The sequence below is a fragment of the Penicillium robsamsonii genome (genome assembly GCF_028829455.1).
Source record: "Penicillium robsamsonii strain IBT 29466 chromosome Unknown utg000003l_segment0_segment0, whole genome shotgun sequence".
Taxonomy (NCBI): domain Eukaryota; kingdom Fungi; phylum Ascomycota; class Eurotiomycetes; order Eurotiales; family Aspergillaceae; genus Penicillium; species Penicillium robsamsonii.
The window spans coordinates 5,555,750-5,570,111 of record NW_026643221.1 but is presented as its reverse complement, the minus strand read 5'-3'; the positions used below and the strand labels follow the sequence as shown (position 1 = coordinate 5,570,111).

General features: G+C 48.4%; 3 protein-coding genes across 3 annotated transcripts; all 3 read right to left on the bottom strand.

The window, feature by feature from the left end:
* Window positions 1-210: 210 nt before the first annotated feature.
* Window positions 211-8,365, bottom strand: N7447_006846 (Acyl transferase/acyl hydrolase/lysophospholipase; the record flags this gene model as incomplete). The annotated part of the gene is made up of 6 exons (XM_057231108.1): window positions 211-1,053; window positions 1,107-4,994; window positions 5,045-6,195; window positions 6,245-7,589; window positions 7,647-8,060; window positions 8,135-8,365. 6 exons carry the CDS (start codon window positions 8,363-8,365, stop codon window positions 211-213), a joined length of 7,872 nt encoding a protein of 2,623 aa, XP_057086198.1.
* Window positions 8,366-11,225: 2,860 nt separating this feature from the next.
* Window positions 11,226-12,596, bottom strand: N7447_006845 (uncharacterized protein; the record flags this gene model as incomplete). The annotated part of the gene is made up of 2 exons (XM_057231107.1): window positions 11,226-12,321; window positions 12,427-12,596. 2 exons carry the CDS (start codon window positions 12,594-12,596, stop codon window positions 11,226-11,228), a joined length of 1,266 nt encoding a protein of 421 aa, XP_057086197.1.
* A 692-nt stretch (window positions 12,597-13,288) lies between these two features.
* N7447_006844 (uncharacterized protein) lies at window positions 13,289-13,660 on the bottom strand (the record flags this gene model as incomplete). The annotated part of the gene is made up of 1 exon (XM_057231106.1): window positions 13,289-13,660. One exon carries the CDS (start codon window positions 13,658-13,660, stop codon window positions 13,289-13,291), a length of 372 nt encoding a protein of 123 aa, XP_057086196.1.
* Between the last annotated feature and the right edge of the window lie 702 nt (window positions 13,661-14,362).

The following is a 14,362-nucleotide window of genomic DNA, read 5'->3' as shown; positions in this document are numbered from 1 at the left end:
ATCTTTTCGGATGCAATCTGTTCATCAACTAATCTAGCCTCATGCGCATTAAAAAACAAAGAGCCTATGAAAAAAAGACTCGGCATAATCATATCTCATAACGGGTCGTCAGACGTGAGACCAATAAATGATGAGAGCCCAACGCAAACCAATATCAAACGCAAATCCCAGAAAACCCGCAAAAAGAAAAGAGCCAAAAGATCAAGAAGATTAAGAACCAGGTCCTCCAATCAACCGACTCCTACCAACAATCTTCTCACTCAAAGCCCTAATATTCTCCGCTCCCATAATATCAAGCAACGAAACTTCGGCCTTAAGCTCCTTAACAATCCACGCGCGGAACTCCATAGCAACAAGCGAGTCAATACTCCCAAAGCCGAAGCGCTGAGCATCAAGTTCCGAGCAGGGAATAGCAAGCAGGGAAGCGAGTCTCTCAACGATCCCATCCGACACAACAGAAACAGCACCCTCGGCGCCTGAAGTTGCCGACAAAAGTGCAGCAGTGCTAACAGTCTTCTGCTGCGAGACCCCACTGCTCTTCGCAGTTCCCATGTTGCGGAAGTGCGTGAACATCGAGTAATTCAGGTACGTAGGAAGCGGCACACCGTTCTGGCGACACATCTCCGCGGTCGGTAGACCGAGGACGAGCTGTGAGCGCGCCGATGCATTACCGCCGTCTTTCTGGCCACGGATGAGGAAGTCAACTGTTGCGTGGACCTCTTCTTCGCGGAGAAGCTCGAATAATGTCGCTGTATGCGTGCGCATCGAGCTTCGATTTTCGGCAACCCACCCGACATTAGATACACTGCCTAGGTTGATGCTGGCTGCCTTCATGCCTTTCGAGACACGGTAGGCAGCGAGCGCGTCTTGGAAGGTATTACCTGCGGCGTAGTTTGATTGTCCGCGATTACCGAAGATGCCTGCAACTGAGGAGAGCATGATAAAGAAGTCCATGTTCTCCGGGAGGACTGTGTGCAGGTTCCAGGAACCTTGGACTTTTGGTCTTATGGCTGCTTGCCAGTCATTGAAGGAGAGTCCGGCAAAGGCGCCATCCTGGGAATATGTTAGTTGTTGTATATCTGGTAAAATAAGGCGAGGGAACTTACTCGTAGGACCATTGATGCCTGAATGCATCCTTTGATGGCAGGTAGATTGGAAATGGCCTTCCCGGACAATTGTTGAAGGCTAGAGACATCGGCTACATCGCAGACCAGCGAGTGGACCTTGCATCCCATTTTGTCGAGATCGGAAATCAATTCCATCTTTTCTGGGCTCGAAGCCGATGAACGGGATAGGATAATCAAGCTGGTTGCGCCGCGAGATGCCATCCATCTTGCTAAACTGCGACCCAAGCCACCGTAGCCCCCAGCAAGAACATACGAGGCACATGAGTCAAAGTGACTTGGCCAGATTGGTGGTGGGACCACAGGGACCATGTTGGACGGATTAGGTGCAATCACGACCTTTGCTACTTCTCCGCTCTGCGTGGCTTGAATCCCCTCTTTGATCTGGGTAAAGTCCATGACGGTTGTTGTTCGGAGTTGACCGATCTTGCCTTCGGAGTACAATTTCAGTGCCTCTGTGAGCAGAAGCCGGACCCCTTTTGGTCGATGTTGAGCCAGTGAAGGAATGTCGACTGTGTGGACGCTCACATTGCGAGGCAAAGAGGCCAGCTCGACTGTCGTATCAGCTCGTAGATCTGGATTTGACACATCAATAAATGTCCCAAATGGAGAAAGACATGCCATTGAACCCCGGAGTGCCTCGCCGTTCAGTGTGTTGAAGACCACGTCAACTCCATAATTGTTCGTGCATCGCATGATACCCTTGACGAAGCTCAGATCTCTCCTAGAGAAGATGAAGTCTGGGGATATACCATAGTCAGAGACCAGCAAATCACGTTCTTCAACCGTTGCCACGGTAGCGTAGATAAGAGCCCCAACCATCTGGGCATATTGAATGGCAGCTTGGCTGATATCCGTTGCACTGGTATGGATCAAGATAGCGTTTTCGGGTGCCAGATGAGCTATCTCCCGAAGTCCTTGGATTGCTGTCGCATATGCCCAAGCCAACCCGGCTGCGACTTCGAACGAGACTTCATCGGGGATTCTGACGAGCTGCAGTTGATCGGCTCGCCCATGTGTCCGGATGCAACCACCCTTTTTGTCGCCTGAGATGTAGACGACTCTGTCACCCAGTGCCAGGCCCTTAACATCCGGCCCAACCTTGGTCACAACACCAGCGATCTCATTCACGAGACGGCCGGCAGAAACATCTGAAGAAAGGCCAATTGCCCGAATCTCAACCTCGACTTCGGTGCCTTGATGCGCTTCATCCTGCTGTATGACCCAGTGGTATTCACCGGTACTAACGGCAGCCTCCTGTAGCACAATGGGGATATCATAATCACCAAGGCGTTGAAGCTGAGGAACCTGCTGAGAGGACTGTACAGCAAGGAACTGATCTGCAGCCTCCCACTCGTTCAAACGGCCAATGTATATGACACCATTTTGCAGCATGTACTCGGCATGGCGATCATTCTCCGGCTTGTCCACGAATTGCCGGTTGACAATCTTGCCAACAGTCGTAGCGAGACTATCTGGGGAAGCGGCGTCTGGCTCCCCCTCTGTCAGGGTGACAATATTTGAGCCATCGGCGTCCCGCTCCCAACGCACTGTTCGGAGAAGACCGAGGCTCATACTTGCGTGTGGCTGTGTGAGGGGATTGCAGGTCACCCATAGTAGGTTTTGGCACTCGCTGAGCATCTTCTTGAGTCTGTTGTATTCCGCTTCGTTCATATCGAACAGGTAAGGAGACTCCAAGTCAATTAATGAGATGCACAGTGCATCCGGCAGGATGGAGTTGCCCACTTCTGTAGGCTCCTTAACGAGAACACTCGTATACCCCAGATCCGGTAGAAGTCCTTTGAGGTTCTCAATGACCTGTCTGGCTTTCACTGTTCCGAGAGTCAAGATAACCGCAGTATTCGATGCCTTCTCCTTGGGTGTTTCGACAGCAGAAGAAACCAAAATACTTTGCCATGTCAAAAAAGGATCGTTCGAACTGGGATACTCGACATCAATGCCCGAGAACCCTGCTTTCAGTAGTAGATGGTTCCATTCCTCGGCCGGGATGTAGGGACACCACCGACGACACGGCTCATCGCCCAGCCACCACCCGGCAAGTTGACCAAAAACAAGTGGATACCAAAGGAAATCCTGTCGGATACCTTCCTGCATGATGAGCTGACCACCTGGCTTCAACAGAGACCGCACGTTCTGCAACGCGTTCAGCAGGTTTGCAGTGGCATGGATGACATTGCCAGCGAATACTAGGTCATACGTCCCTAGCTGAAGTCCCTGGTCGACGGGGCTCCGTTCTATGTTGAGAGATTGGAAGTTCATGATATCAGACCATGAGTGGAAACGTTGCTTGGCTTTCTCGAAGAAACCAGATGAGATGTCCGTGAATGTGTAGCTGGCAATGTTTCCTTTGCTCTTCGCAGGGTCTGGCGAAAGGACGGCCAGGACTTCGGCAGTGAAGCTGCCAGTGCCACCGCCAATCTCGAGGATGTTCAGCTCAGAATGCTGGTGGCGGAGGAGAGAAAGGTGGCTCTGTAGATGCTGCGGCAGGTTATACAAGTGGAGGCCTTCTTTGTACACCTGTTCCATCACGGCATTTTGTCCGAACATGAGATCCAGCGGATCAGTCTCCTGGCGCACAACCTGAGCAATATTGCGGCCCATTCGGGCTGTTATGGCCCCTTCGGCGCTGTGGGCCTCGATTTCCTTGCCAATGGCTTCCTTGAAAGCCTCATCCTGAGAAACCTCCTGGTATTCGCTGTAGGGCAAATGGATTATTTCATTGCGCTCAAGCATCTCTTTCATATGCTCCATCCAGTCAAAGAATCTTTGCATGTGCAAATCGAGTTTTGTAGCATCAATGTCCTTGAGCTCGTTCAGTGCATCCATGACGTAGAGCATCGTTGCAAGTTGAAGACGCTTCACCCAGTACAGAGCCTCGGTGTCATCGGTAGCAGCAAGAGAACTCAGTGCACAGGCGGATTTTGAGTCGAGGAAATAGATGTCGGGCTTGTATTCAATCGCGCTGCATAGTTTCCGCTCACTACTTTCAGCAAGACCGGATTCCAGTGGAGTGAGCTCGATACCGTCCATACAGATGCGGTGTGTGTTTGTTCCCTCATCCAGCATCTGGATTTGACCCTCGAATTTATCAGATCCCACCATGGACACGGCTGCATGTCCTGTGAATTTGTGGGTCGGATCTGAATTCAGATCTGCCGAAACCCAGACATCGCGTATAAAAGTTGGCAATCTGATCTGATCCAGGGTTGACTTGCTGGTATAGTCGAGAACAGCCGCGATCATCAAGTGGATCATGCTATCCATTGTGGCAGGATGGATGAGATGAGAATGTAGATACTGTTTTGGCATAGACTGTGCAATGTCTGGGACCGTCACTGACCCAACAACTTTACCAAGCCCACATCCACTTGCGCGAACTTCTGCAAGATTTCGGAATGAAGGACCGAAATGGAGGCCGGATGTTTGAAGGTTGTTGTATGTGGATTTAAAGGTCATTGATTTGGTGCATGTCTCATTTGCGCGGGAAAATTCGGATTCCCGTGCTCGGCTTTCTTCTTCTACTTCTCGGCCATTGTCCACTGGATCAGAAGCTGTTTCGTGGTCGACAGTGATGTGGCCAGCGCAGTGTTCTGTCCACTCATCGCTCGATACATTGTATGAAGTTATCTGGAACCGCCGCCACGTTCGCGATGATGCCGAGTCTTCGACAGTTGCCATTGTCAAAGAGACTTCAATTCCTTCTTTGGTATCGGGTACAATCAAGGCTCGTCGGATGTTGACTTTTCGTAGTTGGAAACCAGTGATCTTTGCCTCACCGACCAACTGCCTCGATGCTTCAATTGCCATAATCAAATAACCCACGCCAGGATAGACGTAGTTTCCAGTGACCTAAACTATATTAATAAATGAAATTATCTAGCGTATAAGATTGGACTTACCATATGATCCCTTAGCCAGGGGTTTTCGTTCAATCGAACAAAATGTCTCCACCTGGGAGCTGTAGGATTCCAATCCGTAATTGGTGCACCAAAAAGGTCATGACGAGGGAACTTTCGAGTTCGAAGATTCTTGCTCAGTCGACTCTCAAATAGATTCTTCTCGGTATGCTTGAAGCTGTATGGTGGCAGATCCACCAACAATCTGGGCTGCCTTCTTGTCTTAGAGCGAGGAGATTGATTCACAGCATGAAGATCCAGCTCACATCCACTTGATGCTAGGAAGCCGACTGTGGTAAGTAGAGTGTTGAGGCTATGATCTGTCCGTTTGAGAACGGCTAGGTACTTGGATTCCAACTTGGGGCTCTTCGAGGCCAGTGTCTCTTTGATGGCACTCTGCAGGGTTGAATGAGGCCCTATCTCCACAAGAAGGCGTAACGAATCCGTAGAATCAGTGGAGCGATCGCTGGATCTCAGGTTTGATGTCATTGCAACCAACCCGCTTGTGAAAAGAACAGGAGAAACCATATTATCCACCCAGTATTGAGCAGGCAGATGCTCCTCTTTGACTAGTTGTCCTGTAACAGTGGAAAACATATGCACTGGGTGTGGAGCTGCGAGCCGCCTTCCATGAGGAAGCGTTCCCATCAGACGAAAGTAATCCTGGGCAATCGCATGCATGTGGGCTGAGTGATAAGCATTCTTGACGTTCAACTTTCGAGCAAAGATATCATCGGCATCGAGAAGGGTCTTGAGGCAGTCAATCATAGCATCGTCTCCAGAGACAGTGTTGTTCTTAGGACTGTTGTGGCAGGCGATGATGAGCTCCCCGGTGTTGTTCTTCCTGGCAGATTCTAGGTAAGGCTGCAGTTGTGATGCACCTAGACCCACGGCCATCATCGCTCCATTTGCAGAAAGCTGTTTCGAGGATACATATCCACGGTAGTATGCAACCTTCCAGGCACCTTCCCGGGACAGTTTGCCAGAGCAGTAAGCGGCAGCTATCTCGCCGGATGAATGGCCCGTTACATGTTTTGGGAAGATCTCCCAACTGGCCAAGAGATCCACGAGCGCAATTTGCAAGACTGTGCACAGTGGATGAGCGATCTCGGGCAAGTTGACTCGGGGTGACTGTCTTTCGGTCAAGAGTTCATCTGTAATACGTTAGTCGAGCACATTCAAACAAAAGAGGTGAATTATTACCAAGTAGTGACCACGGGCTACCGAGCCGACGGATATAGTCCGATGCTTCCTCCACAGACTCTTGGAAAACGGGATAGACCATGAGCTCTCGGCCCATGGCCTGGTATTGAGCACCCTGGCCAGTGAAAATAAATCCAACCTCAGGCACTCTGGCAGTTCTAGTTGGCTTGGCAAAATTTGATTCCGACAGGTTCCATGCGAGTTCTTTGACTGAGGATGCCATGACAAAACTCCCCCAGGGAAACTGGGATCGTTTCTTCGACAGGGTGAAGGAGAGATCGTCAAGGAGATGATCATGGAGAACCGACTGCGTCAATTTCCGGTTCAAGTACTTTGAAAATTCAGCTGCGTTCCGCTTGACACCATCTTCATCGAAAGCCGAGAGCAAGAACATCTTTGGTTTCTCGACCAAGCTGGTGTATGTTGACGATATGAATGTGGGTGATTCACAAAAGCAATCGCTTGTGGGGGTGTCCACAAAGGTGTTCCCATTCCCAGAGTGATCGCTGTCATCAAATGAGTCCGTCACAAGATGATTTGATTCTGTTTCCGACCGGGACAGGGCCAAGAGTCGGCTCTTGATTTTCTGGATTGTGGGAACAGTAGATGTGGTGCGGTGGGCACCTGTAAGACGGCGGTCATTGAGATAGTGGTAAGCATCATCAAGAATGCAATGGGCATTAGTGCCACCAATTCCAAATGAATTGACTGACACTCTTCGCAGCCCTGGTGATGGCCATGGAAGAGCCTCGGTTGGGAACGCAATGTCCAAGTCCGCAGCGGGGATGGAGGGATTTGTCTGCTTCATATCAAAATTTGCAGGTATGATCCCAGACTCAAGAGTTAGGATAGATTTGATAATGCTCGCCACGCCTGAGCCACCTTCCAGATGTCCAATGGAAGATTTGATCGCCCCGACGTAGAGCGGAGTCTCTCGATGACATTTAAAAGCTCTCGCGAGAGCACCCGCTTCGATTGGATCACCAGTGCTTGTTCCCGTGCCATGAGCCTCAACAAATCTTGTAGCCTCGAGGTCCAGGCCGGCTCTCCAATAGACCTCTCGAATTAGTCTTTCTTGGGCATCTGCGCTGGGAACCGTGATCCCTGGCGTACGGCCATCCTGGTTGACTCCGGTCTCCCGGATAACCGCACGAATGGTATCTCCATCTCTGATGGCCACACTCAACGGTTTCACTACAACTGTGCCCACGCCTTCACCTCGTGCATAACCTTCAGCGCGGGAATCGAAGCTGAAAGACCGCCCCTGAGGTCCCAACAAGCCATGGTGGCTCATGCCGATGGTTTCCACGGGATTTTCAAGAATGCTCACACCACTGACGACAGCCTTGAAAGTTATCAGTAAATTAGCGTGGGAATATCAACATCAGTACAGATAACGTACCATGTTCGTCTCCTTGGCACGTAAGCTCTGTACAGCAAGGTGCAGCGCCACCAAGCTGCTGGAACAAGCCGTGTCAATGGTCATACTAGGTCCTTTGAAGTCAAAGAACCAGCTGACACGGTTGGACAGAATGGCATTGGTAACACCTGTGGGCTTGTATTTTAAAGCGATCTCTGGGTCTGAATTCAGAATACCCAGGTAGTCATGATTGAATCCACTGACAAAAACCGATGTGTTGGAGCCAACAGCACTGGTCAATGGGATTCCTGCATTTTCCAAGGCATGGTAGACATTTTCCAGTACCAGCCGTTGCTGCGGATCCAACGTCAAAAGCTCATTCTTCGTGATGTTGAAGAAGGAGCCGTCGAAGTAGGCAGGGTCTTCTGAGAGGTAATGACCTCCTTGGACATGAAACTAGAGATAGATATCAGTTAACCAACGATCTTTCATGGCGACGTTGGTCTGTCATGGCTCGGACCATAACTTACCGTTCCACCATGCTCGGGGTCTGGATGATAGAAGGCATCTGAGTTGAACCGTTCTTTGGGTATCGACGACCATGTCGAGCGAGCCTGCAGGAGAAGCTCCCACAGACTCTCGGTGGTCGATGCTTGTTGCGGAAAGCGAGTGGCTATGCCAACGATAGCGATGGGTTCCAGAGCATCAGAAGGTATGACTCCATCGCCGCTGGAGCCGGTTTCCAGCGAGAGGGGACCCATCTTTCTGATACTAATAAGGGATGGGATGATATGCCAATAGATCTGGGTCTAGATCGGAAAGATAGACGAAGAAAGAGACACAAAGAGGAAATATCAAGAAGACAGTCTGAAGAGTGGGCAACGAATGGAACAAAGTGAGGATAGAGCGAGGATATAAGACAATTGAGGATCGAGACAAGATGAAGATTTTTGATAGCAAACACTACTGCGCACCCCCCTCATATATCAACCTCGATAGGAAGCCATACTACTAATGTGAGGCTAAGGGAAACTGGACGAAGGCGCCAAAAGCACTGTTGGAAGTTCAAGGTTGGCAGTCTGGCCAGTGGGCACGAGCATTTCTACTGATCTTCGCGAGCTTCCTAATTTGGTTGCGTTCATTAAAAAAAGTGGATAACAGCTCGTTGGTATATTTCGAATGTCAAGGGCTTCCAGGGTTGTTTTTCCTGTATGTACTATGTATTCACAACAATGAACGGCAAATCTATACAATCTATAAGCATTATTGGCCTATACAAGGACTACCTGTAGGTATTGAAAATTATGATGTATTCATGTAATGATCTCGGAAGTGGACCTCTGGACCCGTTGTCAAATCAAAAAAACAGGAATTTTCGGATATCATGGGCTTTCTACCTGTGTATATAGATCTAGATGTAGATAGATAGCTACATCAAAATTCTCAAATTACCAGTTCGGATGCAAGGCCATTAATTCCGAGACCTGCGGGGAGATGCATCGCCGTTACCTGCACCCCAATGTTTGTCGATCGCTGTCAAATTCGGCCTGGATATTTTTTTTTGGCGCTAACATGTTATATCGTCCGCTGATTGGTTACCCTAATACTAATAAAGTGCGTCCCATTCGTCTGCTTGCCCTAGAAACTTCCGAGGTTGGAAAATGAACGGTCAACAGTCTTGTATATTCCCTTACTGCAGCAGATCGACCCCAGGTTAATAGATAGCTTATAACCCATGTAGAATCCATTATAAGTGAAGTCCTATTCAAAGCTAGTTATTTGTCAATCAATATAAATGAATCCAATTTTGAATTTAGAGGTATAGCACCCTAGTAAACACACTAGAAAAATCTTAAAAATATCAAAAACTATTGCAGATAAAGCAAAAATAAAATCCTAAAATCCCACACCGCAGCCCGCAATGGCCGATCTATCCGTTTGAATCCTCCCAGTCCCGGGGGCATTGCCGATTAAGGAAAGAGCCAACATCAGAGAACATACTTTCATGATCTAAAAGGACTCCACAAATGCCGCTATCAAAGCGATCCCCGTAACGTTCTTTGATGCACGATGCACCCTACACACCCTAGTAGATACTGCATCAATCAAAATTTAGTCGTAATTGACAAATACGTTTCCGACCTTCACAATTTTTCACATATACCATGTCACTATCATCTCCGGACAACCCACGCTTGGATTCCGGGTCCGCGTGCCCTCAACCCGTCCCTAAAGTCTGCTTATGGCTGCATTTAGGCGCGGTCTGAACGTGGACGTTATGCATTGGCTGGAATTTCCATTCAGTTGGGGTTTCCCAGAATGATTGAGAGTGCATGGTGCATACACATACACATATACATACAATATACGACAGCCGGCATACGGAGTGCATATGGAGGCACCAGAGTGGAGACTAGAACTATAGTTCGCGATGTCATGCCGGCAAATCTTCTAAAATAACCCTATATAATGGCGTGAACTGTTCATCGTCTAATTCTAATCTACAAACCTTTGTAGATCCTTGACGGGTCCGTGGCGCAGTAGCGATGTATATCCTTGCCTATATTGGGGCTTAGGATATCGGTTGAACCCAGGTTTATGTCTAATTTTTGGGATTATTTACTTCGTACAATATACACTTGGCGGAGAATTGTCAATTTTAATTTTGACTTGACACGTGAAACTTTGACAAATTGACGCGTTGTTCGAATCTTTATTCCCATGCCGTTTGGGGTGTTTCTAAGGACCAGGGTATTCCTAGGGAGGACTATTCAAGGGATCTGAGATCTATTGTATCCGTGAACAATCTGTCTTTCCGTATGTCTTTATCTAAATACCTGAAGATATCAACAAAACAACAATATACAGGGTATGAAATGAAGCCCACACCATAAACAGTACACCAAACCCTTAGGACCGGAAGAGCCCCTTAACCCTACATAATCCAACTGGCGCTTGTGCCCGCGAAGTGGATGCTTCTAGACTTGTTTGCGCATAGAGAGCATAACCGATCCTCCAAACGAACACCCGGCACATTGATATCAGACACATCGAACACGGGCAACTTGAAATACCGGTCAAGGAAGTGATGTGTGTAGTCGGAAGTAAACTAAGCTTATTCGCTAACTACAACATCCAACCCCTGACCTTCTAAGCCTATTCCAGTTAGACCATCGCGCTAGATCTATGCGATATACGCCCCGTCTTTCTTTGTTTGCCTCCTACGCCACAAACCCATCATGTGAGGGGTCTGCATCGCGACCAAACAGTGTTGGGCAGAATCAGAATCTGGGCATCGGGTACAAAATTCAGTCCCAGATCTTCCAGATCTACAGATCGTCAATTTGCTTCTCGTATTAGGGCGGCACGAGCAGTATCTCGGTCGTCTATACTCCGTACATGTCGGGCCAATTGGACTCCAATTCTATATCTACTCTAATCGAGGAAGACCCCTTGGAAGATGCAGCCATCTGTTGTATATTATATCCAATATTTCAATACAAGCCAAGGGGTCTGATCTAATCCAGAGCCTTAAATGCACGCAAATCAACAGATGCAATCAATATACAATGGCCATAAAAAAAAAGGGGGATTCAAAAATAACAAGGCTTGGAAAGGTAATCACAACTCGTCCTTATCCTCCGCCGGCGGAGGCGCAACCGGTCGCCCAGAATCCTTCGCCAAGTCAACTCCGATCTTCTTGCGCCACTTCTCCCAAAGAGCATGGAAGTCTTTCTCCATCCCGCTCTCCATTTGGTCAGGCAGAACAACAGTGTACTCAACAAATAGATTTCCCGCCTCATCATTCTCATCATGGTGATCATGTAAATGACCCTCGGAGTAATGTGGCATGCCCTCCCCGGCAACAGTCTCAACAGCCAATGGTTGCACGACCTCACCACGTCCACGTCCAAGATGAACAACATGTCCATCAAGATGCGTAACATTGCGACTCCAGCCACCCATCCACGCCTCGCGCAGCGAAAGAGTCTCCTTCCAGAAAAGATCCTTCCCCTTCCGCCGGAAGAACGTCCCATCCGTCCTCTCCTCCTCAGACTCCCCAAGCTCAGGCTCCTTCTCATCCAAAATAACAATCAAATCCCCAGCAATCCAGTCAGGGCTCTCATCGGCCTCGTTCTCAAACACAAGCCTGGTCCCCTTACCCATCCCAGGCTCAATGGTAGCACTGGTCTCAACCTGATTCCTGACAACCCGACTCCCTGCACAAACAGGACAAGGATTCTTGATCTTCTTCCCTTGCCCATGACACGTATCACACTGCATCTGCACCTGCTGGAACATCCCCGGTGCAAGCATATGTTTCTGAATAACCATTCCACGTCCACCGCACCGGTCACAAGTCACAACATGTCGATCCTTAGATCCTGTTCCCTCGCACGAATCACATATCTGCTGCTTCTCAACGAGGAAGTTGATTTCACGTCCATTGTAGAAATCACGTAGTGGAAGCGCCGCCCGCACTTCCATGTCCGGTCCGCGGCGGTGTCCAGGCGCGTGGCCGGAGTGTCCGCCCCCGCCGAAGAATCGTGAGAACAGATCGAATGGGTCGTGGCTGCCGCCGGCTGCTTCGCCTTTGCGGTGTTGCTCTACCCCGTCGTGGCCGTATTGGTCGTATACTTTGCGCAGTGTACTAGTCGAGAGCACGTCGTAGGCGTCTGCGATCTCGACGAATTTCTCGCGGGCCGTATCATCGCCGCTAAAAAGGTGGGTTAGCAATTGTGCTGTGTGTAATGTGTACCATGTGCGAAACAATAAGAAAATCAGGGATAAATAGAAGTAAGAGAATAGTATTTGCACTCACGGATTCTTGTCAGGGTGGTATTTCTTGCTTAGTGTTCTGTATGCGCGCTTGATGTCCTTCTCCGATGCGGACTTCGCGAGACCAAGCACCTTGTAGTAATCTTCGGCGGCGATTACAACGACGGAGAATAGCACCACGGCTATCGTGACTAGGAGTCGTAATAATTGCATTTCGGCGGTGGGGAGCTGCGCGAGCAGCTGCTCGTGCGCTCGGGGGGGGATGTGGAGCTTTTTGTTTGTGTAGACCGAGGTAGATAGGTGAAGCTTCGACGAGCTAGGGTCTTGGTGAGTTTGTTGTGATGTTTAATTATTCGACATAGAGTATTTAATCTCTGGTAACGCAGGTGTTCTCCTCCGTCGAGCTTTATGCCAGAGAGTAAAGAATTAGAGATTAGAGGTGTTGGCTCCGCGGCTTCATTGTGCTAGATCTACATTAGGTGGCCTAAAAAAGGAACAATGTTCGCCCGGGTCACGTGTAAAATATGACCACGATATATTTGGGAATAAACAATGAGTGATGTAGAGTTGAAGAGTGTATTTCGATGTACAATTAGTATTTGCGCTCGGATAATGTAATTGAGGGGTTTTTATCATGTGTTGCTGCTTGGTGTGATTACATCGTCTGTTGCATCGTTCAATTCCATATATATATATATATCGAGATGTATGCCGGAAGAGAAATGAACCCAGGTCCTATTTATATTGATTATGTTCCTGAAAAAAATTACTTTTTTCATAGCAGAAATACCAGAGTCCTTTATATCATCAATTCTGGTCCGCATACATAAACCTATGGGTTCTCTGACGTAGATTATACACGCCGGGTACGTATACGCAATAGCCAGAACACCGCACGCAACTGCTCACGACCGATCCGAGTAATAATCATAATCAAACTCAAAACTCAGATCCTCCGACTCGGTAGTCAAATCATCCTCTGAATATTCAGAGGCAGGAGGATGGAATGCCCACTTATCAAGCTCACGTAGCTGTTTAGCCGATACATCAAACCGCTCCTCATACGCCTCCCGGACCATCTTTCTCGTTCTGCGTTCGAAAATCCCGCAATGGGAGACGACGAATAGAGCTGCATTATAGGCCCTGTTGCTATCCTTGACATCAGACCCAAAGTCACCTAGAAGAAACAGGTATAGAAGCCGAAAAGCCGAGTCTCGTGCCCAGGTTTTGAATATTTGCTCATTCCAATAGTGCTTGCCACTCCTGAGGTCTCCCATGATAGAATTGATGCCGCGTCCGGATAGGACATCGACACAGAGAAATTCGAGAGTTTCGCAAAGAATACGATAATCATTAATTTTGGTGGGCATGAGACGGAAGAACTGGCGAAAGCCATTTTTGATTCCTTCGTCGATCACATTGAAAAAAGGTATCTCGTCGTGCGTGGGCAGCTGGGATGAATCTTGACCGGAAGACCGTTGAAACCTGAGAAATGAATAAAAATATGGAATCTTCGTCATGTCAATGGAATATTCAATGCCTCCAACACGGATCTGAACGGTGGAATCATCTTCCACTTGCTGTGTTGTGACCTACTATATGATGAGCTCATAATAATCAGGTCGAGGATTGATTTTCTGGTTCTATACCTCTATTTGATCAGACATGACATTCGGATATAGTGAATAATGTTGATTTCTAAATGGATCAGGTCTGGCAGCCTTGGAGATGGGATAAGCTTAGAAAGGGTTTGAGGCTCTGCGGGGTGCGGGGGTCGAGGCAGTGAAAAGTGCAGGTGAAACTAGTGAGAGATCCCGGTCTAGTTGAGAGTTGCACGTAGCACCTATGTGTAGGAGTGGCCATGGGATTTTTTTTTAAAAAAAGGAGAGCATTTACTGCCATCAGCTATGTCTATATAGCTTTTATGAAGACAAACATCGCCCCATTATAACAGGGGAGCTAGGGATTTTACCAAAGGG